Below are 26,777 nucleotides of genomic sequence, written 5' to 3' on the forward strand. Positions count from 1 at the left end.
TTCATTAAACCTTGCATCCTAACCCTGCAAACGTATTATTATTTTAGATATGTGATGGCATGTCCCTCAATGTGTATGCATTGAATTGATTGGCTATGTTGCATTTGTAACAAAAAAATGGTTGACACTACCTCGGTTCAACTAACAAATAACTGAACTCAATTCTAAAATGGTCGTCTTATATTCAATAAAAGTGATATTTTTTGGCCAGTAGACTCAAATATATTTAACAGACCTGAAGGGTTTAATTTCTGCTGTTTTTATACCTAGTTCCGTTGCGCCGCTAAACTGTATTGTTATGCCGCACTCACACGTCTCCTTATGGTCCCTAAGATCTGGGGATGCAGATCTTCTCTGCATTGTCAGGCCGAGGCTTCGTTCTATGTGTGACCGAGATTTTTCCCCGTGTAGCCCCCAGGCTGTGGAATGCTCTTCTACGAGATATCAGAGATCTCAGAGTCTGTGGACATTTTTTTTATTTGCGTCTCAAACCCTATTTATACGCTTTCGCTTATTAAGCTTTGAGTTAATTTAGTAAATGGATTCTTAAAATGTATTCATAATATTAGTATTTTTATGCGTGTCTGCTGCTGCTTTCTGTACAGCGCTTTGAGATTCTAGATGAAAAGCGCCATATAAATGGAATTATTATTATTTGTGCTGCCAGGGGAATAACACATCGTAGGCAGTAGTGGCGCACACCTGTAACCCAGTATTGTTGAGCCAAGGGTTGGTGGGTTACAGGGTATGGCTGTCAAGGTTGCCTTACCCTGGATCTCCAAGAGATGACAGTACAGCAAGTGGGCCGAAACAAGTGGGCCAAAACGTCATGAGAATTATTTTATTATGTAAAATTTTTATTATTTTATTATTTCCCTTCTACGTGACTTTACCGAAAGAACCAAGAAGATGAAGTGGGTTAATCTCCATCGGTTGTCACCTGTACGGGGACTTCTATGGGGACTCCACTTTTTTCCACATTTAGAAACGTGCAATGAGATTATTTTGCTGTTATAAATATCCACACGATAAGCCACTTTGTTGAGCTATCATTTGTGGCCAGGTCGCTTTTGAAAAATAAGTTAATACTTCAGTGGGCTTTACCTGGTAAGATACATATTAAGTGATTTATTTACCTTTCCTATACTTGGTATGTTTTGTATTTTTTCTTGTTGTAACATTCTTACCCGCCCCCTACTGGACATCTGTGAAAAAGAGCTTTATAGCTCAACGAATTCCTCCAGTACAAATACAGATTATGATTCTGATAATCGCTCAGTCGCGAATGTGGCCAGACATCTCAATGTAGTTCTAGATTTGAAGCTTTCGTGACTGCAAGAATTCATATTCTTAGGTTTTTTCGGTAAAGTCACGTAGGTAAAACATCAAAATTAATAAAAATAAAATAAAGATCACGACGTTTCGTCATGATCGCTTAAAAGCGATTACATCTTGAATCATTGCCTCACTTGATGCAGCTAATCTGGCTGTGACGGTCCCACCTGATGACGGAGACTTGTGTTGCCTCCGAAACGTCGTGATCTTTATTTTATTTTATTTTTATTAATTTTGATGTTTTACCTACGTGACTTTACCGAAAAAACCTAAGAATATGAATCTCAATGTAGGCCCACACAGCCTGGGCAATTCTTGATGGCGGTTCTGGCTCCTTTGCCACTCATCCGTTTATTCCCATGACTCTGAATCTAAGGACATCCAGCGCAAGGGTGTGTTCTGCTTGTTCCAGACGATCACAGTTCGAGCCTCACAGTCGACCGGGTTAACGTCGCGCGTGCGTTAACCATAAATACGCCCCGCGTGGCTTTGCAGTGAACGTGAAAGCTCCTGTGACGTGAGAGCGTAAGACATTTGCGCTGGCGTCGTCGTCCACATTTGCTAAGTTCAAACATTTTCTTGCAGATTACTCAAATGGGAGTGCACATGGCAACATCGCCTCTGACCTGAAAGCTATGGCAGACAGTGTATGTGAAACATAGCCCCTTTGTGATAGCCTTGTACGATAATAATGGTGAAAATGTCAAATGAATTCATTATTCTATTTGATTTAAAAGGTCCTTTAACTTCCTGGGCAGTTGTGCTGGTTTATGGCTCTGAGTGGACATTCTCCAACCAGGTGTCATTTAACAGCAGTCTCAAACCTGATCCCACCACCATAGATGAATCTCCATCAACACACAATGCTGATGTCTTCATTGTGTATTATAGGACTTAGTATATATCTTGCTGACATTAAAGGTCAGCTCTTAACGCTGACCATATTTTTGCACTCATAAAAGGGGCCACTGCCCATAAATTGCGTTATAGGACACTGGTCAATGTTCAGTGTCTGACATTGACTTGGTCAATCATCTAAATTGTGTGGCAATTATAGAAGCAATGTTGCGTCACCTTAATTTTGTTTATTCCCTTGTGCCCACAGTTTGTGCGTGGCTGTGTATATCACGTGATGGTTTAATGGGGTTGTTCTGCTCTGACCACTGAACGGCATGTGACGGAGACAACAGAAAGCCTCTGTCACTCCAGCTGTTGACCCTCAGTAACACAGCTGTTTTCTCGAGCAGCTAACGATCAAGGGCATTTGATTTTACCTCTTCGCTCGTCTTTGTCCATGCTGCACGAGTTGAACCGCACGTGTACACTCATCTAAGTTACATATTATACAGCGGACACTGCAAAAAAACAAATCGGCGCATGTTAGCAGACGTTCATGTGATTTAAAAATACAGGTTCAATTCTAGAAACCGAAGAAATTGCTCAGTATATCATCCCAAAAGCATGTTCTTAATGAGTCACGCAAAAAAAAGTATAATAACGCTGTGGCCTTAAAAAGAAAAAATATATTTAATAGGTGACATTTCAGACAATGACCCTTCTTCACAGCAACATAGAGAGGCCACAGAGGTAGAGGGGAATGAGCCTTATCATTTTCACTCAACAACCATAGCATCTGCAACAGATGCTTTTAATTTGTCGGGCGCGCTGCACTCGATATTGTGTCGCAGCTTTCACATTTGAAAGTTCCCGCATGCAGAGAAGAGAGCCCCTGGCACAATACCTCATCCCGGATCCCAAACCTGACACTTTTCCTCGACTCTTGTTATCCTCCAAACCACTCTCGTCTTTGCTCTCAGTAATGTAACTCACCCATTGAATGGCCCAAATGGGCATCCGGCCGACTGTGGTGTAAGCGATGGGGCAATGTGCTGTAATCTAGCATCCAAATGCGCATGTGGCGCAGTAGAAATTACACCGCCTTGCTCCTCTGCTTGATTGACAGCTGAGTAAATGACTCAAATGCCCATTTTTCTCGCCCGCCTTTTTGCGCCCATCTTGCGAAACTACTTTTGAGCAGCGTGTGAGCGTTTCGCCCAAGTAATTTGCGCTCGTTAGCGTTGTCTCTTTGCAGGTGCGCATTAATTCAGCCTCCCCGATGCTAGCGGGCATGGCCCCGACGTGCACGGCGCATGCAAAGAATCCAATTGAAAATTGTCCCCTTGGGCACAGAATGTCACATGCTCCATCAAGTGTGTTATTCCACGACGAGAGAGCCCGGTCATCTGTCAAGCCTAAAAAAAAACTTTCCTTAAAACATTGGCCAAGGTTGGGGTACAGAAAGTAAAATGCTGTTTAAGTATTTATCTCAAGGCGTTTCACAGTCACCCCCTGTTAACGAACACCTCATGATTCGGGTGGACTGCAGATTGTTATTTCCATTAATGTGTTACCTGTGTAATGGGCATGACTAACGCAACTTATTATGGACAGTGAGTCATGTGGTCTTCAGCTGATGAACACGGGTGGCGCAATGGCTAACTCACTATGCTGCGAACCCGGCGGCTCGAGTTCAATCACTGACCACTGCTAAAATCAATGGCTTGTGGTAAGAGAATTACTTCTGGACACCCTCTAGGTCGACTCACCACTGGGGAGACAAAGGGGGCCTTGCGTACTTCTGGCCGCACCATCCCCTTGTTCACAGTTTCTTCATAGGTGCTGCTCTTCATAGGTGCTTGCTAACGACACTTCGCCTCAACAAGTTACATCTCTATGGAGGAGATCTCTGGCTTTTTTGGTATTCTAAACTCATTGGTAACCATTCCGTGGCAGTATCTTAGTTATGGACGTAATTAATTCCAGTTATTCTCCAACCACCAGTGGATGAAGGCCTCCCATGCCATGTCGCTGTTGGGTTATTATTTTTACCATACTTCACCATGCTAGTCAGTCCAGGTTGGCGAAGAACGGGGGGGAGGGTTAAACCGGTTTGCGTATCACTCGCCACTGATGTTAGCCGTGGCTAGGAATCGAACTTGGGTGACGTGTTTCATAGCGCAGTCTGATAACCACTATGTCACGACTTTGTGAACCGTATTCCATACCTGGCCATGTTTGTTTTCAGCATTTGTTTTATGAATCTGGTCCACCTCTATTTTGACTCGTCCCTCTCGCAGAACAGGACAGGCACGTTGGTTGCTAACCCATCTCTTTAGTTAGTGAGGATTATTCTCTCATAGTGTGGATTTTCTTCACGTATTCCAGTTGTCAAACTACTTGCAGAAAGGCTCAAATCGGAATTGGCCAACATCCTAAAACCAGGACCTCCCCTGAAATATGCAAGTCTGTGAAGCGTACCTAGATTATTACATTTTCATACTTTTGAATGTTCTTATAACAGTTAATAATAGCTACTTAGTAAGCACTTTCAACATTGCACTTTCTGAACTTTTTTGTGATATGAGCTACATTTTATCCTGAATGCAACATAATCATTTTATAATATCCAGTAATTTGCATACTGTAATTGATTCCCACACAAACGTTCCAGTCTGTGTATCACAACCACAATGATCAATTTCAATCAATGCATCGATGCATCGTTACACGCCTAACAAAGTACATTGCTAACGGATTGTTGTGCATCGTTTTCATGATGATGAATCTATGAATAAAATTACATGCCTGGCAATCACCTTGCTTTTGCTGCCTTCTTCTATTGCTGCCTGCTGCTACTGCTGCCTGCTGCCCGCCATTGCTGCTTGCTGCTGACTGCTGCTGCTGCTGGCTGTTGCTGGCTGGCGCTGGCTGATGCTGCCTGTTGTTACCTGCTGCTATCTGCTGCTGCTGCCTGCTGCTGCTGCTTGTTGCTGCCTTCTGCTGTCTAATGCTGCTGTCTATTGCTGCCTGCTACTGCCCGTTCGTGCTGCTTGCTACCCGCCACTGCTGCTACCTGTTTGCTGCTGCTGGCTTGCTGCTGCATGCTGCTGCCTGCTGCTTTCTGTGGCTACTTGCTGCGGCTGCCTGCTGCTGCTGCTGCCGCAGATACGATCACTACCGGGCGTACGTGGAGCGGGTGGCGTGTGGGGAGCTGGGAGTTCTCACATCTCAGCAGCCGTCGATCCTGGCCCTCACGTCCGGCACATCGGGCCACTGCAGCATGCTGCTCAGCCTGCCCTCCACCCTGCGGGAGTTCTTCCTCCAGGTCGGGTGGCTGCTGTAGGAGCGTCAGGGGCCGTCCATTAATGACGTCACGCGATTTTGGACGATTTTTGACCCCCCCCCTCTCGTCACACGGCGTCACAAAAAGTCAGCCCCCTCCCCCTCAAATATGATGTCACAAAGCTCTGCCCCCCCCAAAAAAATAAAAACATGCTTCAAATCGCTTTAAACTATTGTCATTGTAGTGCGTATGTAATGTGCTGCTGCACTTTGATGTTGTAGGAGAAAACATTTATTAAAAAGTCTGTTAAATTAAGTAGAACGTGTTGTTTATTTAAAGTCGTGCTTTTTGATGTGACGTCACATTTCTCAAACACTCCACCCCCTCGTCACACATCGTCACAAATGTCTCACCCCCCCCCCCCCCCGGTGCGTGACGTCATTTATGGATGGCCCCTTAGCGCGGGATCGGTGGATCGTGTATAGATGGAGTTAACATGTGTGTCTGTGTGTGACACACCAGCCTGCGTGGCGATGAGTTGGCAGAGAGAGGCCTACCTTGATATGATGAATAATTGGAGTGAATGTGTTTATTTATACAAATCAAAATTATTTATTTAGGCACCGCATTGTACAGATATACAGGTTATACATTTGCACGATTTTGACAGGGGCTCAAATTTGATTAATTTTGTTATCGTTCAATGCCAAATAGACAGACACTTCTATCACCACAGAAATGTGTTTGTTCATTTACTTAGGGGAAGACAATGTTGAGAAGTAGCCATATATATGCATATCAGTTTAACACGTAGGCTTTCGCGACCAATATTATTCATAATAAGAGTTTTTGGGTTTAGATCGCGTTATTTATAAATGTGTCGCAACCCTCCACCACCCGACACGGCCAATCAGTAAAAAAGTGTCACGTTGACAAAAGACAAATAGTTCACTACTTTAGCCCACCGGTGTGTTGAAGAGTGAATCCACAACATTTACAATTTTTGAGTACGACGTTTCGCTGGTAATTACATCAACCAGCATCATCGGGCAATTTGCCAGAATAGTGAAGCCCTCCACCTGCTCCCGGTCTTAAATAGAGCAGCAGCAGGGTGACGTCATCATTTAACCCAATCTGATGCAGAGATCAGAGGCATCTGATTGGGTTAAATGATGATTGGCCATGTCGGGTGGTGAAGGGTTGCGACACATTTATAAATAACGCGATCTAACCCAGAAACCTTTATGATAAATATATGCATATCATTCGTTCAGTGAAACTTTCTTTGAGAAAATAAATAAGCATTACGTTTGAGGCTTCTGTCATATGACTACATTGTTGTCACCATCGTCGTCGTTGTTGTTGTTTTTATCATCGCAGGGAGTGGCCGTCATCCTGTGCGTCATGTTCGACACGTACCCCGAAGCCAGGAACCTTCAGAAGGTGGCAAAATTCTTTTACATGCCGCGCTGGCGTTCGTCGGAGGCCGGCATCCCCGTGGGACCCAACTCCTCGTCACCGGACAGCAGCAAGGGACTCCTGGGCATCTACTCCACCCCGGGGTGCGCCTTTGCCATCGCGAGCGAGCGGGAGGCCCTCTACGTGCACCTGCTGTTCGCGCTGCGCGACCGACGCCTGGGCTCGTTGGAGGCGAACTTCGCATCGCTCGTGTACCACGCCTTCTCCGCGCTGGAGATGCGGTGGCAGCGCTCGTTGGCTGAAGACATCGAGTTGGGCCGGGTAAGCGATTTTTTTATTTTATTTTATTTATGGTTTTTTTTTTTTTATCGGGTAAGGCCCCACTGAGTTATATAGCTCTTTTGCAGAAGCGACCTCGCTGTCAAAAATGATGGCCCCAAATGAGAAGTGGCTTATCATCAACAGCCAGCTACTCTAAGCGCACGTTGAATCTAGATGTGGTGGGAAAAGCCGGAGGACCCGGAGAAAAATCCACGCGACCACAGGGAGATAGAGACACACAAACTCCACATATACATGCGTCAGGGTTGGCACGAACCGACGACCTTCTGTATACCAGGTGAGGCGGATAACATCTCGCCAACGGGGCGCCCGTTACCGTTGGTTTTGCGCGGTTGCTATCTGGAGCTCTGATGCGTTCCCGGTTCGTGCCGTGAGGCGTGACGTTTGGCCGGGCGCTCGCTGGGAGCTTCTTTTCGAAGCTGCACTGTCGGGCACTATGCCACAGACACCGACCCTCGGTGTGACCTGTGAGCATCACCCACCTCTGGACCTTCGACCCCCCACACCACACGACCACACCACTCTGCTGCACTTTTCTAACAGGTGAGCCCCAACATCGACCTTCCGGACGACATACGCTCCTCGCTGAACGCCCTACTCAGGCCGGATCCGGCGCGTGCCGAGGAGCTGCGTCGGGCGTTTGCCGGCGGATTCGACGGCATCGCCCGCAGGATCTGGCCGCATCTCAACCTGGTGCTGGCCGTAGACTCCGGCTCCAACGAGCCATACGGCCGGGCCCTGGAGAACCACTACTGCCGGGGAGTGCCCCTCTACTCACCTCTGTACGGAGCCACGGAGGGTGAGCGTCACAGCAACTCCGTGTTGTTCGTGCGTGAGGGGTGGCAGCTAGTGAGACTATTGGAGGTCTGTTCCAATGTAACCATGGACCTTTGGCAGTGGGAGGGGGGTGGAAGGAGATGAACTTAACTTCTTAGCAGGGATGGAGTGGGCGTGAAGGGCGATGGGGGTTCAAGGCCCACTGGGTGAGTCTTTAGAATCAGAATTTGTTATTTTTCCTGGAAAAATCCGATGAGCTATGAAGCTTTTCTTTTTCAAAGATGTCCAGTAGGGGCGGGTCAGAAAGTTACAACATACAATACAAAAACGCGGTAGGAGTGCAATGCACAGAAAAGGTAAGCAAATCGCTCAAAATAAATACGTAAAATAGATCGAGGATAAAAGTTCAAATTGCATAAGACTTAGGCAGAGGCAACGCATGCGTCTCAGTCGAATAGCAAACATCGCACCGTGTAGAGGCATTGTAGCCGAGGGGATAGAGGCCGACTTTCATGCAGCGCAGGAGGTGGGTTCAATTCCCTGCCTCAGATGATGCAACATTTTATATGACCCACCTCATTGGCTACAGTGCCACTGTTTTAAATTTCACTCGTCTTTAATGATTTGCTGGTTTTTTTTACACGCAATAAAAATTATGTATTCTTCAATAATGCATATGTTTCGCTCTTGACGTGCTCATGCACCGTGTCCGCTCTGGTGGACCGCTCCTGTTTATTGACATTACAGCCACAGCGCCTCAAAACCTTCGGCACGTGCAGTCCTCTGTGCTGGTCACCGTATATTCAGTGTTGCAACCCAGTGGAGGACATTGTGACCAGAGACACTGGGCATAGTAGGACTTCGCCGTGGTGGTGGCGGCGAACGGTGGAATTTGAGTGTTCGCCGCATCATGCGAGAAGTGTGCAACGTATTTTTGGGCGTGCCGTTAACTGATTCAGGCATGAGAGAGTTAAACGCAGGCTCACGAGAAGCTGATGCGATTATATTCATCATTGATATTACACAAACCGGGCCAGGTGGCTAAGCGGAAGAGCGGGCGGCTCGCAATCGGAACTCCGCGAGTTTGAATCCTGGCTAGAGGGGGGTGGGGTCGACTCACCCCATCATCTCTCCGGGCTCGATAAAAACTCGTCCCACTTTGCGCGTAAGTCAACAGTGGTTGTCCTATGGAGAGACTTGCCCCTGCCATAGAAATGGAGAACTTCCATCACCGGCTCAAGGTTTTAAACAGTAGTGGATGAGCTCCACCTCAATGCTCTTTTTTTTCCTTTGTTTTTTTTTGTCGTGCGATCTCACCGTTACCCTCGGTCACCGCAGGTCTGATCGGGGTGAACCTGTGGCCGGGGCGTCGGGAAAGGCGCTACCTGCTGTGTCCCCGCTCCATGGTGTGCGAGTTCATCCCCGTGCAGCACGCCGGGCAGGAGCAGCCGGGCACGCTGCTCATGGAGGAGGTGCAAGAGGGGCAGGTCTACGAGCTGGTGCTCACGAATGGCTCAGGCCTCTACCGGTCAGTGTTGGCCCTTATTCTTCTTCTTCTTTCGTACGGCTCTGATGTAGATGCAGAGCAACGACTACAATTTCACAGTCACGTGGTCAAGCCCAGATAACCGCGTCGGGAGCAGCGGCGTTGTGCCGCTGTGATGTCTCCTTCGTATATTTGGGGATCGGGGCATTGCGTCGTTATACGTTGTACGGTCTGTTCTGGATGACCACAGTCGTTCGCTACTGGATAACTTTTAATTTCCCATTTGTGCATCAGGTATCTGCATCTGCCAGGGCTTTGTGCGAATGCGGTTTAGGGTGGATCATGAACTTCGTGGAAGATAAAAGAAATCAGGCATCGTCTGGCCCTGATGACAAAGGACAGTCGTATAATGCCTTTTCTGTATAAGCTCATTATGGATCTTTCTAGAAGATTCCTGGGTAATCTATATATATAAAATCGTTCATGTCTGTCTGTCTGTGTGTGTGTGTGTGTATTTCGGCCCATACGCACTTTCATTGGACGGCGGTTGCCCCTGGCAACGGCTAGCCACGCCTTCGCCGCTTTCATTGGACCTGGCAACGGCTAGCCACGCCTTCGCCACTTTCATAAGCTCCGTATTTAATTAAATAATAGCCATTACATAGTATTGTTGGAGCGCTAGGGGGGGGGGAAGGAACGCCACCCGTACCCTGCCTCTTCCAAGCCGACAATTTTAGGCGAGGCCGCAGGCTTTGCACGCTACTAGGCCTCGACACCCACCACGCCACTCTGAGGTAAATTCATCAAAGTTTTTCCTACTCTTCACTACACCCCCACCACAATGTGTGCTATTAATATTACTTTTAAACCCAACGCGCCAACAATCGATTACTTTAATGTTCACTGTACAAATACTCATTAAGCTGGGTGAGCGTACTGCCAGTCTATCATGTACACTGTAGCCTGCTTATTAAGCTCGGTGAGCGTACTGCCACTCTATCATGTACACTCTAGCCTGCTTATGAAGCTGAGTGCGTGTACTGGCAGTCTATAATGTGGACTCTTGCCTGGTTATTATAATCGATTCTTTATATGTTCTTTGTACAAACAGTCATTAAGCTGCTTGAGCGACCCCAGTTCGATTCCAACTCACGCACACCACCGCTGACGATTATTTGAAACGGACCTGGCCCTCCCCTAGGTCCACTCAGCCTCAAAAGCGTAACTGCTGTCGTGTGTGAACATCGTCACTGGGGAGACAAAGGCGGCGGGGCATCGTGGATCCAAGTCCCGGGCGAAGCCGGGTCATGTGTATGTGTGTTTGTGTTTATGTGTATGTCTGTGTGTCTCTATGTATGTGTGTATGTATGTGTATGTATGTGTTTGTGTGTATGTGTGTGTGTATGTATGTGGGTTTTTTTATGTCTTTATGTGTATGTCTGCGTGTCTCTATGTATGTGTGTATGTACGTGTGTGCATGTGTTTGTGTGTATGTATGTGTGTGTCTATGTATGTGTGTGTATGTGTTTTTGTGTATGTATGTGTGTGTATGTATGTGTGTTATGTGTCTGTCTGTGTCTGCATGTATGTGTGTGTGTATTGTGTATGTGTTTGTGTGCATCTATGTGTGTGTTTGTGTGTATGTGTATGTCTGTGTGTATGTATGTGTGTGTATGTGTGTGTATGTGTTTGTGTGTATGTGTGTGTATGTGTTTGTATGTGTTTGTGTGTTTACGCTCGCATTACACAAATGTGTTGCTGGTCTAAGGCGTTCCTCGCACAGCATTGCCGCTTTATTTTTTCAGTCGTTTACTGCCTTACGCACCCTGAAAGTCGTGTGTGTCTGCAGCAAGCGCGTGTATGTGTACCTATGGACGCGCGCGCGTGTGTTGTGTAGGGGGAACGGTAGTGTAGTGCTTAGCGTGCTGTCTGTGTCTGTGTGTGTGTGTCTGTCTGTGTGTGTCTGCGTGTGTCTGTGTGTGTGTCTGTGTGTGTGCGTGTGTGGTGTGTGGGGAGCGGTAGTGTAGTGCTTAGCGTGCTGTCTGTGTGTCTGTGTGTGTGTGTGTCTGTCTGTGTCTGTCTGTGTGTGTCTGCGTGTGTCTGTGTGTGTGTCTGTGCGTGTGTGGTGTGTGAGGAGCGGTGGGTGTAGTGCTTAACGCTACGCTGCGCTACCAACCCGGCGAACCGAGTTCGATTCCCGCTCACGGCCACCACCGGTGACGATTATTTGAACCTCCCCTAGGTCCACTCAGCCTCAAACGAGTAACTGGTGTGGCGTATTAACATCGGCACTTGGGAGACAAAGGCGGCCGGGCGTGGTAGATCCAAGTCCCGGGCGAAGCCGGGTCATGTGTATGTGTTTATGTGTATGTCTGTGTGTCTGTATGCATGTGTGTATGTATGTGTGTGTATGTGTTTGTGTGTATGTCTGTGTGTGTATGTATGTCAGTTTTGCCGCCGTGGTGGATCCAAGTCCCGGGCGAAGCCGGGTCATGTGTATGTGTTTATGTGTATGTCTGTGTGTCTGTATGCATGTGTGTATGTATGTGTGTGTATGTGTTTGTGTGTATGTCTGTGTGTGTATGTATGTCGGTTTTGCCGCCGTGGTGGATCCAAGTCCCGGGCGAAGCCGGGTCATGTGTATGTGTGTATGTGTTTATGTGTATGTCTGTGTGTCTGTATGCATGTGTGTATGTATGTGTGTGCATGTGTTTGTGTGTATGTATGTGTGTGTGTATGTATGTGGGTTTTTTTGTATGTGTTTATGTGTATGTCTGCGTGCCTGTATGTATGTGTGTATGTACGTCTGTGGATGTGTTTGTGTGTATGTATGTGTGTGTCTATGTATGTGTGTGTATGTGTTTCTGTGTTTGTATGTGTGTGTATGTATGTGTGTTATGTGTCTGTCTGTGTGTCTGCATGTATGTGTGTGTGTATTGTGTATGTGTTTGTGTGTGTTTGTGTGTTTACGCTCGCATTACACAAATGTATAATGCGGGTCTAAGGCGTTCCTTACACAGCATTGCCGCTTTATTATTTCAGTCGTTAACTGCCGTATGCACCCTGAAAGTCGTGTGTGTCTGCAGCAATGGACGCGCGCGCGTGTGTTGTGTAGGGGGAACGGTAGTGTAGTGCTTAGCGTGCTGCCTGTGTCTGTGTGTGTGTGTCTGTGTGTGTGTGTCTGTGTGTGTGTCTGTGTGTGTGTCTGTGTGTGTGCGTGTGTGGTGTGTGGGGAGCGGTAGTGTAGTGGTTAGCGTGCTGTCTGTGTGTGTGTTTCTGTCTGTGTGTGTCTGCGTGTGTCTGTGTGTGTCTGTGTGTGTGTCTGTGCGTGTGTGGTGTGTGAGGAGCGGTGGGTGTAGTGCTTAACGCTACGCTGCGCTACCAACCCGGCAAACCCAGTTCGATTCCCGCTCACGGCCACCACCGGTGACGATTATTTGAACCTCCCCTAGGTCGACTCTGCCTCAAACGAGTAACTTAACTACTGTAGCGTATTAACATCGCCACTGGGGAGACAAAGGCGGCCGGCCGTGGTAGATACAAGTCCCGGGCGAAGCCGGGTAGTACAGCTAGTAACGTATATAAGCATCTACACATGCGTATAAAATATGTTTAAGTCATCAGCCTATTGGCTTTACAAACCAATATCACCCAGCAGCATTTGTTTAATCAATAGCAATTATTTATGCGTAGAGACATGTCTGAAAATGCTCTTTCCTACAATGCTCCACAATAATGCATAATGAGTGTGTGTACAATGTTGCTTTTTTATTTTCAACAAAGCCCCATCGTATATATGGAGCGCCCTTGCCAGTAACATGTGGCTACCCGGCAGAATTTGTTTAACCGGCCTGGCTGCTGACAAAGGCTGCCGGTTAAAATTGGCCTGGAAAGCCAATAACGTTTTTGCATTGGGGGAAACAGAATTGAGGTCTGCTAAGGTGTGTCACATTTTCTGCGGCGCGTGTTATCTCCGTTGTGTGTGTAAAAAATTAGCCCATTGTAAAGATACATTGCGATAATAGTAGTGGCTTGTAGTTCCAGTCTCGAGGTGTTACAAACCCTGGTGCCTCTGTTGTTGCAGTCTCAGGTGATGAATGCACGTGCATTTATTGGTAACTGACACATCATGGCAACACGTAATGGTCCAGCAGCATACCAAGCCTTCTGGGACACTGAATGAGCCTATGACACGTGCCCATCTGGTGAAAAAAATGTTAATAAACAAACAAATAAAGCCACTACCATTTCATTCCGGTTATATGTTAATGATGAATAAAATCACAATAACACTCGCTTTTATATTGCGCCCATAACGTAACTAAATGTCTTTTTAGCGCAATTTCTTGTTTGTAGCCTAGGGGGTCTGGCCCCCAGATGGCAGCTGTCCCAGTGCGGCACAAGGTGAATTGGAAGTCGGCGTTAGTCTCCGAGTCATACTCTTAGGTTTTTTTTTTCGGTAAAGTAAAGTAGGTAAAAAATTTAATTCAAATTAATAGAAAAAAATCACGACGTTTCAGAGGCAACACAAGCTTCCGCCTTCAGGTGGAACCGTCACAGCACGATTGCTGTATCAAGTAAAAATATCTCCGAGTCAGGTTCGATGATTGCTGTTGCGTGTAATCCCAATTGAGTAATTTGTTGGTAAATTTTCAAAATCGGACCATTATGCCGGCACACGTCTGGCCCCTTTTGTCTCAACACACCAGGTACTCATTTAAGGCTGAATCGATCTAGGGGAAGCCCTGATCTGCTTAAACTATTCGCGACTGTCATCGGTTGTGAGTGGGAATCGAACTCGGGTCACCGGGTTCGTAGCACAGCTAGCGCTAACCACTGCACCGCACGCACGCATGAACGCACGTATGAAGTCTGTGCTGCTCTTCCTCCGTCCATGTCTGTCAGGCAATCATAATAATTTGTTATCCTCAGGGAAAGTAAGCAATACTCATCCGTGTCGTTTGTCTCTCCCAGCGGATGCCTGAAACAGATTTTCTCTTTTCTACTTTCCCAGATATCGCTTTGGTGACGTTATTCAAGTGGTTGGATTCCACAACCGGTGTCCCATCGTGGAATTTATGTACAGGTGGGCGTCATAATTTTCACTCGAAAATCCCCGAACAACAAATAGCGGCGAGGCGTTGTGTCAAAACGCGTCACGCGTCCGTGCGTTAAGTTGGAGACGCGCGTGAAAAATGGGGAAAACATTCTGTGCAGTGCAGAATCTGGGTCAAATGCCGCCCTTTTTTGCTGAAAGCAATCGTTCTATTATATGAAACTCCCGGGGTTTAAAATAGCTTGCAGCTGACACGGACGGCGTAAATATTTAATTTGTTTGCTCTTGTCCCATTAACTGGCGTGTTTGCTTTGTGCTCCTGACCACAAGATTCTACTTGTGCAGGAAGTGATGCTGTAATTGCCATCGTGAGTTGCCTGTGTGTGCTCTTATCGCGTTAACCGTTGCACGCACAGTTGCACATTCTGCTATTAATTAAAGTGTGGATGACTGAGAGTTTTGTGTGTGCGGTAAGTTGTTTAGACGGCCCGAGACATAATGCACCGTGTTGAAGCTTATTGCAGTTCCTAAGTCCATTTATGTAATGCGCATATGCTGCGTTACCAAGGCACATTGGAAGTTATTGGGCAAATTCATCCAATTTTCCATACGTATTTCGAAAACCCAATAGACCATGAGACTCAATCGAGTGCAAAACAATACAGTAAAGGTAAATATCAAGTTATTGCCAGGGATGTCAAGTTTTTAACTCACTTTTTGGTATGGATATTGATTGCGTGTATTGGTATGCTTTATTCCAGCGTCATTGGACACGAAAACATTCTCTCTAGCAATGAAGCCTGTATGGTTTAGCATTAAAATCAATAAAGCTCTATTGAAATTTAGTGAGCCTTTTGTGTATAAAAAGTATGAGAACATGGTCGTGAGCTTTGCCAGATTTATTCTACCTGCTTGAGCATCAAACTCCACGGAAGGCCAATTACTTGGTTCATTAATGATGAGGGCCGTGCGGGTTTGTATTTGTCAGCAAGAGATGTTAAAGCAATTTAGAACTTGAAAGTTCACCCTGCGCTATGAGTGAAACCAATCAACCTCCGGGCTGTAATTTTTTTTCGGGCGCCCAAAATAATCCATTCACATTTCCACGTTGTTCCGTTGCCGGATTACATAGTTCATGAGCAGCCCCCCGCCGTCTCGCTTGACAGGCAGGGCATGATGCTGAACGTGCGAGGAGAGAAGACGTCCGAAGGTTTGTTCGACAGGGTCATGAAGCGCACCGCTCGCATCTGGGGTGGCTCCGAGCTGCTCGACTACTGCTGTGCGGAGAGTGTCCTTCTCGGTACGTGGAGGAAATACAGACCCAGTCTCCTTACTGCTTGTTAGTTTTGTCATCTTTCTTTGCCATCTCCTTTTGTCTTTTCAACCTTTTCAACTTTTCCTCCAAGTTGTGCTTTCGCTGCCACATCATGAGACTGATCGTCCATTCGTAACTCTATGGGGCAGTGCATCAACCTGTGTTCGAGAATGGCCTGTGGAAGGTGATATCAAGGAACTACCATTGGAACTTCATTTGCCAGTAACAAAATATGATAATTGTTTTTTTACCCTTTTATCTGGCAACAAAACTGACACCTTTTTTACAAGGAGTCATGTTTGCATTGACCACAATACCTGCAGTCGTAATGCATACAAAAAACATAACTCTGATAATGTATGCACTGTCCTTGAAATTGATTGGTCCACACCCGAGACAGCTTTCTTTAGAGCCTAGTCTCACATGGTGTTGGACCAGATAACGCCTGCAGGTATTGTGGTCAATGCAAACATGACTCCTTGTAAAAAAGGTGTCAGTTTTGTTGCCAGATAAAAGGGTAAAAAAACAATTATCATCAAGGAACTACTTTTGACAAGGAGGCCTACTCTTTCACGTACCCTGCTGAAGGATGAAATGTTTGTCACATAGCAGCCATAGAGTGGTTTTTTTTCATACCTATATATGCAGAGCTACAGCTTAGCCAAATTTATTGAAAATCAAATTTAATGCGATTGGTTGTTTGTGCAGTCAACTAATTAGTGAAAACCCGGTTGTAATTTCGGGTGGCTGCTCAAACTCGAGCCAAGATCTCAGCAGTGCCGATTCCACGCTCTCACCGCTGAGCAACCTGCCCACCTCGCATTAGCGGCGCCTGCCTCAGGACGCTTGCCAGCCGCAAGGAGCCCCGAGCTCTCCCGGATCCACCATTAGCCATGTCACCGCAAGGCAATAATTGACTGTACGTATGGATGATGTCCATCATTATCGTGTCTTTTACAAGTCAGCCTCAATTGCTTTTGACTTGTTTCCCTATAGGTCTTGTTTCTTTTTTTTCTTTTCAATGCTCTGGTTTTCTCCAAAATAATAATAATTCTGAAACAGGAATTGGCCAGACACCTAGTAGGAACCTCGATGGAAATAAGGCCATGTTATCATTCGACAATTAAATTAACAATTTTGGGGGAATTTTGCCACTTTTCTGTATTAACAATTTCAAAGTTTACATCGTAACTGAGATGGACAATCACAGTACACAACCTCAACTCTGTATTCATTTAAATAAGTCACCTATTCTAGACCGAAATGTAAGCATAATATACAGTATTTTTAAGCTATCAGCCTTCCAGACTTGTATCTCACCAGCAGGAATTATTTAAGCTACCTCTGAGGTATGTGGTACAGAGTTCCAAGTACTAATTTAGAACTGCAGAAATCCTGGCTGCGATTCCATGCAGTGATTAAACTGAGTTATCCTGCATTGAGAGCCGCTGCTCACAGCTTGATTTGGCTAAATTCTAATGCCACTCGACAAACACCACGCTGATGTAGAGCAGGTGAGGAAGTGTTGCCCCCTGTCGTGTTGAACAGACGTCACTTTGATGAGTCTTAGAAGTGTCATGTGATATCAGCTTCTGCGGGTCATTCGCTAAGAAACAAGGGTTGCACTGTGGTGAAAGAGATGCAAATTCATGTTGCGTCTCAAGACATAATGCCGATAGCACAATTGAGATGCAATTGGAAAAAAAAAGCGCACATAATTTTAAGGAAATGAATGTCATGCATTCTGTACTTGTACTATGCTGGCAAGCATAACAACACTTTTGAGCTTTCATATTCTCTTAATAGACATGTATTGAAGAGTGATTCTTTTGTACAATACAACATTGCTCAGTGGTTATTTGTGTAATTGTTTCTTGCACTGCTAAATATATAGTGTGCATTGATATGATGATAGATGATTATACATTTGCAATTGTTGCTGCTGATGATGATGACGACGATGTGTATTCCTTTCTCTGAGCCTAAAAGCATTTGTATTCAATGTTTGTTTTCTTATTTTAGGAAACTCAGCAGGAACTTCTGACCCACACTATGAGGTGTTCGTGGAAGTCAAAGGAACCCAATATTTATCTGATGAAAAGAGAAACAAGGTTTCCCTGTTTATTTGTTTTTAAGATGTGCACTTACGAGAGCTTGGTGTATGTTTAAAACACTTGCGGTTTGTTTCAGTTGTAACCTTTTCCACCATCAAGGTGAGATTTATGTATACATTACAAATGCTAATTTGACTTGATTTAATGGTTAAGGTACAACCGCTTCAGACATTGCTCATACAGCCGCCTCCTATCAACGGAAACTTGATGAACGTGTTACGTGTGGGTATCTGTAATTTTTTGCTACCTGAAGAAATTAATTTTAATGTTCTATATTGCTGAGGGGATACATAACTTGCTTAAGTATTAACTGCATTATTCAGGAATTGAACAGAGTGCACTGGTATAGGAGCCCAGTGATTAAAATCAAAGTGCTGTCCCCACTTTGAAATGTGCATTTGGTTGTGTTAAACGTTAACAAGGGATGGTGACATCAACGGCTTTGGCCATGATGCTGTCTTGATCTTGATTTTTAATATATCTTGAAAGTTCTAAGGCGGTGGTGATGATTCCATGTTACTGTGGCAGGGACCAGTCTATCCTCAGCGAAGGAAATCTACTGTTAACTTCTGACCAAATTGTGCGGTCCTCACCTGGGTAGTATTAATTTGACCAACCCTAGAGGGATGTTTGGTTTGGTTTAGTTTATTTTGCCACAGGTAAAACCCATTGGGAATGAACTGCTCATTTTAGATGGGAACTGGTCACAGAATAGAAACTTGGTTACAGAAAAATAAAAATACACAAACAAAATAATCCAAAAACAACTGTACGTGGTCAGGGTCTGAATGACAAGGTCGTGCGTCAACATGAAACAAACCAGCACAAATAATACAACAAGGCTGGTAGAACACATCACATACACATAGTGTCGCGTACAAAACAGCACCAAGTCAGTTAAGATTGTAAAGATGTTTTTTTTATCTTTATCTTGGTCAACTATGGATGGGATCTGAATTGCGAGTGTATGATTACGTCGGCCACAATAATATGGCCAGAACTAGTGCCATAACGTACAGAGACGCTGCTGTGGTGTAATGGTTATCACACGTACTGGACTTGTAATCCAGGGGTCGCCGGTTCGATCTCCTGGCGTGGCAGTGAAATTTTTTTTATTTTTATTAAATCTCCCTGCCTCTCTGCACCCAGCAGTAAAAATGGGTACACCACAGTCAGTGAATCAGCAGCAGCGTGGTGGGCTACAGTGTGGGCACTGTCACTTCTTCCTAGATGTCTGGCCAGCGTGAGAGAGTGGGCCAATCATGTCAATGAGAAAGGGGCTTTCTAGAGCGTCGTCTGATAGATAACATGTCCACAAGAAGGGGCTTTCTAGAGCGTCGTCTGATAGATAACATGTCCACGAGAAGCGGCTTTCTAGAGCGTCATCTGATAGTTAACATGTCCACGAGAAAGGGGCTTTCTAGAGCGTCATCTGATAGTTAACATGTCCACGAGAAGAGGCTTTCTAGAGCGTCGTCTGATAGAGAACCATTCGCCAGCCATGGCATGAGCAAGGAATTGCATGGCTGAGCCTTTACCTTTTCCTGTAACATACAGCAAACTATACGACTGCTTCTCAACCAACGATACGAATTCACTATTGTTTGTGCATGTGTCCCCAGCTCGATCAGTTTCTGCAGGAAGAGTCGGCGGTGTACAAGTCATTCCGCAACAAAGGCAGCATCGGGCCAGCCCGGGTAAACCTGATCCACCAAGGGGCATTCCAGGATCTCAAGAAATATACCCTCGAGAAATCTGGAGCCAGTCCTAACCAGTACAAGACTCCCCGGGTGCTGAAGAACAAGGAGCAGGTTGACATTTTATTGCAGAGATGCATTGCCTGAGTATGGAGCAAGCTGGATGAGACTGTACGTCCCAGCATGTGGCAAGCCCATAAAGCAAAGACTGCCTCAACGGCAAATGGCAATAGTGATGGTAGAAATGCAGTTCTCAGGCAATTAAAATGTGTGCGATGAGTGCATACGTTTTGTTTTCGTTTCCTTTTCAGTGGTTTATCTCCGAAGCCTTTAGGTCTTAAAAAGTTAGAATAAACAAATACGAGCAATACGTGTCCACAAAGTTGGTTGGTACATTGCCCCAATATTCAGTGTAATGACGAAAACTATAATGATGTAGTAAGGGTGAAAATAATGGTTTCAATTCCACTGATGAACCAGTGGATGTCTGCTGTCTCTCAGTCGGTTCAGATCTAAATACAAGCGGTCCCTGCTTTTATAACACGAATATTTTGTGGAAACCCCATATCTGTCAATCCCTTATCGGTGCCCCTACCGTATTACAGACCAATTCAGACTGTATTGGTTACCCAGTGCCCGTATAAATCTCAACGTTCATCCTACAAAGTCCCATCACAAGGGAGAAACACAAACAAATAAACCAAAAAAAAATGTCGCCCGTATTGAAACGGCTGTACGCCGTATGGATCTGAAAACGCAATTTCCCCGTACAAGAATACGGGTAAACCGTATGGGGTTGACGGGTATGAAACCCCGTCGTAAATCGCATCGTCATAAAGCAGACCCCTATTTTCCCATAGTAAAAAACAGTAGAAACATCACTTTCCGATGTGTTTTTTTCTTTTATAAGCCATACTTAACAGGGTTCAATCGGTAATAATCTGCAAAAAAACAACAGCTGAGAATAACAAATGATCCAAGCCGAGTCACGTCGGAAACCGGACCGACTCTGTTCAAATGCGTTCAGAGTCGTGTCGGAAGATGCGCCGTAAATCCAGTTTCTGCGTCGTAAATCGATCCATGGTGACACTGCTGACGGTCGCATGTCCTACGTGCACTGGCTGTGGCCGTGTAGACAGATGTGCGATTGGCAGTTTTTCTTCCCACATTGCTTGCACTAGTAGCTTAATGTTTTGAAGGAACGGCCATGTAAACTATGACCCAAGTAGGGGTGGTTGGGTAGCACAGTCGTCCAAAAACCGACATTCTGGGGTGCAGTCAAAGTAGCCACCTACAAACCAGGTTCTCGAGTCGAGTGAGTTGATTGGTTCAGCCTGCTCCACCAATCGCTGCAGGTAGCGTTTTTGTTGTAAAAGTTTTGTACTTCATTGGCAAAATGCTAACTCAGACAATGAACAATTATAGGTGGAACTGCCACACAAATAATGTATGTACGTAACAGAATATGTGGGGCAGTGTTCCTGTAGTGGGCAGATAAAATAGGTCGCCTAAAGAGGTCTCAGAAGTAGTTCTGTGGTGTCTTTTCTTACGAGCAATTCTCTAACGCGTATGCAACTGCCGAAAGCACAATTTAAGTTAAATTGGAGAAATTACTACAAAATATAAAAATATGACAATGGCACTTGATAACTAATTTTTGCAAACTATGTCGTCAACGTTGTCACTTTCTGTGCAGAAGTTAAGTGCGAACGTATTCTCTAAAAACTGTGTTCCCTGCTGGGCTCAATTTTTTTTAATGCAGAAAAGTGTTTGGCATCTCACGCATTCCAAATAAGCTTCGTCATTTTGTTGTTGTTTTAAGTCTGCTTTGTCACATGCTCTGGTGACACATGGCCACACACACACAGATCAATATCTCCCAGCTATCCTTTTTTGACTTTCGATCCACTCCTATAACCATATATAAAATGTATTTGAATTATTTACATCCAATATGATGACATACGTAATATGTGTTGCCCCTCCCGGCGTTTTGTTTCAAAACCGTGAAGGGGCTTTTCGGAGGTTTGCAAAGATCAGCCAGCAGTTTGCCGTAATTAATTAAACTTCCTTTCTCGTGTAGTTCCACACACATCCTTCTTAGAGACGTTTAGCATATTTTTTGTTCCAGCTTCAATCTGCATAAGGCAGCTCATTTCTGCACTCTGCACAATCCTGTATCTATATGTCTGACTTTGTATTGAATAATTTTTCAGCCGAATCGAGCCGCTAAATTCAAGGCCGTAAAAGTTCAGGAGAATGATTTTGTTGTATCAAGGCCGACTATACTTTACATGAGTGCGTTCTTGTGCCAAATGTATGTTCCTTAATCCAGGTTTGTAGACATTTAGTCACCGTTTATTTACTTAAATACGTTAATCAGATCATTAGGCAGGCGCCCAAGCTGCACGGGTCTGTCTGGCATAGCCAGCCAAGTAAGAGTTGAAGAGGCCAAGGCCGTGTATGAATGCCATGAATTGGCTACGAGCAGGTTGAACTGCCAGACCCGCGTGCATATGCAGACATAAACACAGGCACACATGCGCGCAATCCAACACACCCACACATCCATCGCAATGGCAACATTATCCGTTTATTATCACACTTTGCTTTGGTGATACGCAAATTAGCTGTTTACCAGATGTGGCCATTTAACTTTCAAAATATCGTATTGCTGAGTTATCACTTATTTCATTATGAAAGACCCATGTGTATACACTGTGTTCACACAGAATAGAGAAAACAGCATAGGGTCGGGAGATAGTCATTTTATCGCTAGTGAGACTATGAGGATCACTGCTTGATTCACCATACTGATGCATTGGTTGGCATCGGTCAATCTGACAATAAGGCCCAACCTCTATATCGAGCTTGAGCTATCAATATGTGCGTCACTTATGTTCAGAATATTTTAACATGAAGCAGCAAGATAAGGTGTTTGTTTATATGTGTATATTCATTCAAGTATCAATCAAACATGCATCATGAAGATCTTGCCTACAAGAGGTGATGGATTTCTCAAGCAACACGAGACGAGCATTGGGACCGGTTGAGATGGGAAAGCTCTCCTGCGTTTTTTTGATGTCACTCAAGAAATAGGAGAGGCACTGAGACCCCTTTGGTCTTTAACACAGTCCTAAAACATCAAGTGGCCAGCAACCAACAGCACCCGCAAAGATGCATCGGATGAACGGCCAACACGTCTCTCGAATTGGGCAAGGTTACGGGAGCTCAGGAAGAGAGACGGGATGGGAGGGAATTTTCACGTCGAGCAGATGCGAGGGAAGACGCAGACAGAGAAACGCTGCGACCTGCGGTGTTGGGGGGGGGGGGTTGATGACAGTGCGGATGAGGTGAGATGGGCAGTCTGGCAGACTCCGAGGAGGAATAGGAATTAAACGAGTGACGTTCACGGTGGTAGCGTTAGGAGAGCGGTACGGAGGTGCTGAATGCCGATGGGCAAGTGACTGGCCGGGTGACATCAAAGCATCAAAGCAGAATTCAACATTTGGCACCGACGCCTGTCCAATTGTGCTATGGATCTCGATACATCGATAATGCTGAGGTATGGATTTTGTTCAGTCTGTTTCATGAGCAAAGAAGTGGGCTTACTTGAAAGACAAATCTGATGCAGGGCTATCTCTATGGGACCCTTTTTGGCAGTATCAGGATATGAAATGAAAAAAAAAGTGCCTTTGCCCCTTTCTGGCATACATGCAGGCGTTAAGATGTTTGTTAATGCTTAACTCAGAGCTAGTAATGCCTTGGTGTTTTCATTGTCCTTGGACTGTTTGCCTTTTGGCGGCCTTCGGTCTGGCACTGGTGAGACAAAGCCTGGTGTCGACCAATAAGTTTCGAGGACAGTGCGTATATTATATCAAAGCATAATTGTTTGCATTTTTTCACCACATGTATGTGTGGTTAATGCGGACTTGATGCCTCGTAATTAGTATCTCTTTGGTGCTTGGATATCTTAACACCTCCTGCGTGTGTGTCAGAAAGTGTTAAGCCCCCATTTTTTAAAATAAATCAATGAACGCACGACCATCGCAAAAGGAAACGACACCTCCTCCATTACTTTTTCCATCATTGCTAAACATGTGCATGGAAGTGTAAGAACAGAGTTGCGTAATGCCTGACCATTCACACACAGCCACCACAACAACACAATATCAGGTATCAGAAATAGTTCGTGTCTTGTGCAGGCTTTCATCGCTCTGGCTCTGTGCCCTTTCTCCACACACCGTGTGGATGACATCCTCACTGGGTACTTTACTTTGATCCACTTACATCGTGTTGGAGTGATACACACGCACGCGTCTGGAAATTGAATTACTTCTCCGTTCAGCCAGCTGGTGCTCGGTGAGTCTGGCTATCGATCTGTCTTGTCTACCAACTAGCAGTGCGTGCAGTCACACGCGCAACAACAGCAAAACAAAACCAATAATGTTCAGGATTTTAGAGTCTGCCATTCACTCTATCACCCTAAGTCTACAAGACGTTATTTGCCAGTCGGCAAATACTCCTTGGGACATGGGAAGATTTGTTTGTGTGTTCTCCAAGGATCATGTATGTCAGCAGAAGTAAAACTTTAGCTGGAGATAGGGCTGGGTGTTTGGAATTCACTGGGATTGTCTCCTGGTTGTGGCATTTCTAAAGTGTGACAAGTCTCTGGTGGCTTGAGTTGGATGTCCTGCTATTGTATTGGACTCGTAAAGGTTGGCCATGTCTCGCGTGAATCTGGCCCCAGGATAAGTGACCTCCAGTGTGCTCCCAGGCCCTTTCGTTAGGGTAGTGATCCAAAGCTGCTGTGGGCTCGTGCAAGTGCATTGTAGCATGTCCAAGGATGTAACAGGAGCTGGCCAAGGCGAGGGCCAATGTGGCTTTAAACTGGCTGAGCAGATGGTCAGGCAGTGACACCAACAGATATATCAGACTCCCGGTTTTAACCCTTTCGTGATGTATTTTTTTGTGCAGAAAATTCACCTCGTTCATTTACGTACATAAATTGGATATTGTATTATGCATTTAATTTTCTTACGTCTGCCTGTGCCACGATCGCATTGCTTGAGTAGGGCATTATGAGTCTCATTGAATGATAATCATAATCAAGCAGTGTTGTCAATGTTAGGGAGTTGAAGATCACTTATTATTTTTGTAGGTTCTTATTATGGTATGGATTCATACTTGAAAATAGAGAGCACTCATGTTTTTGTTCTCAAAACAACACGATAGGTTTTGGCTTTTTTATTCGATTATATTGATTTTAACCGGCTCTTATGTTGTATATTTCAGGAATCTAGCTGTTACCACATCTTGAAGGCTTTATGCATTTTATATAACACAGAACCCCAGCTTTTTAGACACACATGTTTTAAGAAACGGCTTATGTAAGTTAAAATGCATTATTGGCAACCAACTGCTTTGCTTTTTTCCACGATAGAAACCCAGAACTCCCCGGCATGAGTAGAGGCAGTGAGCTTAACCGAGCCTTCACTGGCGCAAGAGTTCTGCTTGGGAAAAGAGAGGTGAGTCAGCGGGGAAAAGAGTGGTGAGTTAGCGGTGAAAAGAGTGGTGAGTTAGCGGTGAAAAGAGTGGTGAGTTAGCGGTGAAAAGAGTGGTGAGTTAGCGGTGAAAAGAGTGGTGAGTTAGCGGTGAAAAGAGTGGTGAGTTAGCGGTGAAAAGAGTGGTGAGTTAGCGGTGAAAAGAGTGGTGAGTTAGCGGTGAAAAGAGTGGTGAGTCAGCGGTGAAAAGAGTGGTGAGTTAGCGGTGAAAAGAGTGGTGAGTTAGCGGTGAAAAGAGTGGTGAGTTAGCGGTGAAAAGAGTGGTGAGTTAGCGGTGAAAAGAGTGGTGAGTTAGCGGTGAAAAGAGTGGTGAGTTAGCAGTGAAAAGAGTGGTGAGTTAGCGGTGAAAAGAGTGGTGAGTTAGCAGTGAAAAGAGTGGTGAGTTAGCAGTGAAAAGAGTGGTGAGTTAGCGGTGAAAAGAGTGGTGAGTTAGCGGTGAAAAGAGTGGTGAGTTAGCGGTGAAAAGAGTGGTGAGTTAGCGGTGAAAAGAGTGGTGAGTTAGCGGTGAAAAGAGTGGTGAGTTAGCAGTGAAAAGAGTGGTGAGTTAGCGGTGAAAAGAGTGGTGAGTTAGCGGTGAAAAGAGTGGTGAGTCAGCGGTGAAAAGAGTGGTGAGTTAGCGGTGAAAAGAGTGGTGAGTTAGCGGTGAAAAGAGTGGTGAGTCAGCGGTGAAAAGAGTGGTGAGTCAGCGGTGAAAAGAGTGGTGAGTTAGCGGTGAAAAGAGTGGTGAGTTAGCAGTGAAAAGAGTGGTGAGTTAGCGGTGAAAAGAGTGGTGAGTCAGCGGGGAAAAGAGTGGTGAGTCAGCGGTGAAAAGAGTGGTGAGTCAGCGGTGAAAAGAGTGGTGAGTTAGCGGTGAAAAGAGTGGTGAGTTAGCAGTGAAAAGAGTGGTGAGTTAGCGGTGAAAAGAGTGGTGAGTCAGCGGGGAAAAGAGTGGTGAGTTAGCGGTGAAAAGAGTGGTGAGTTAGCGGTGAAAAGAGTGGTGAGTTAGCGGTGAAAAGAGTGGTGAGTTAGCGGTGAAAAGAGTGGTGAGTTAGCGGTGAAAAGAGTGGTGAGTTAGCGGTGAAAAGAGTGGTGAGTCAGCGGTGAAAAGAGTGGTGAGTTAGCAGTGAAAAGAGTGGTGAGTTAGCAGTGAAAAGAGTGGTGAGTTAGCAGTGAAAAGAGTGGTGAGTTAGCGGTGAAAAGAGTGGTGAGTCAGCGGTGAAAAGAGTGGTGAGTCAGCGGTGAAAAGAGTGGTGAGTTAGCGGTGAAAAGAGTGGTGAGTCAGCGGTGAAAAGAGAGGTGAGTTAGCGGTGAAAAGAGTGGTGAGTCAGCGGTGAAAAGAGTGGTGAGTCAGCGGTGAAAAGAGTGGTGAGTTAGCGGTGAAAAGAGTGGTGAGTCAGCGGTGAAAAGAGAGGTGAGTTAGCGGTGAAAAGAGTGGTGAGTCAGCGGTGAAAAGAGTGGTGAGTTAGCGGTGAAAAGAGTGGTGAGTTAGCGGTGAAAAGAGTGGTGAGTCAGCGGTGAAAAGAGTGGTGAGTCAGCGGTGAAAAGAGTGGTGAGTTAGCAGTGAAAAGAG

At 45.4% G+C, this 26,777-nt stretch overlaps 1 protein-coding gene across 2 annotated transcripts in view; it reads left to right on the forward strand.

The window, feature by feature from the left end:
• Positions 1 to 25,324, forward strand: part of GHDC (GH3 domain containing) — a 38,645-nt gene extending 13,321 nt beyond the window's left edge. For both annotated transcript variants that reach the window (XM_061551800.1, XM_061551801.1), the window contains exons 4-11: positions 5,341 to 5,500; positions 6,839 to 7,198; positions 7,763 to 8,018; positions 9,335 to 9,524; positions 14,497 to 14,568; positions 15,705 to 15,838; positions 17,876 to 17,964; positions 19,590 to 25,324. In XM_061551800.1, coding sequence (XP_061407784.1) covers positions 5,341 to 5,500; positions 6,839 to 7,198; positions 7,763 to 8,018; positions 9,335 to 9,524; positions 14,497 to 14,568; positions 15,705 to 15,838; positions 17,876 to 17,964; positions 19,590 to 19,811 — 1,483 coding nt within the window. In that variant the 3' untranslated portion in view covers positions 19,812 to 25,324. The remainder of the gene's footprint in view (positions 1 to 5,340; positions 5,501 to 6,838; positions 7,199 to 7,762; positions 8,019 to 9,334; positions 9,525 to 14,496; positions 14,569 to 15,704; positions 15,839 to 17,875; positions 17,965 to 19,589) is intronic.
• The last annotated feature ends 1,453 nt before the right edge of the window (positions 25,325 to 26,777 follow it).

Source organism: Lethenteron reissneri, chromosome 15, assembly GCF_015708825.2.
Source record: "Lethenteron reissneri isolate LAM-NWPU_2019-01 chromosome 15, ASM1570882v1, whole genome shotgun sequence".
NCBI classification, from domain to species: domain Eukaryota; kingdom Metazoa; phylum Chordata; class Hyperoartia; order Petromyzontiformes; family Petromyzontidae; genus Lethenteron; species Lethenteron reissneri.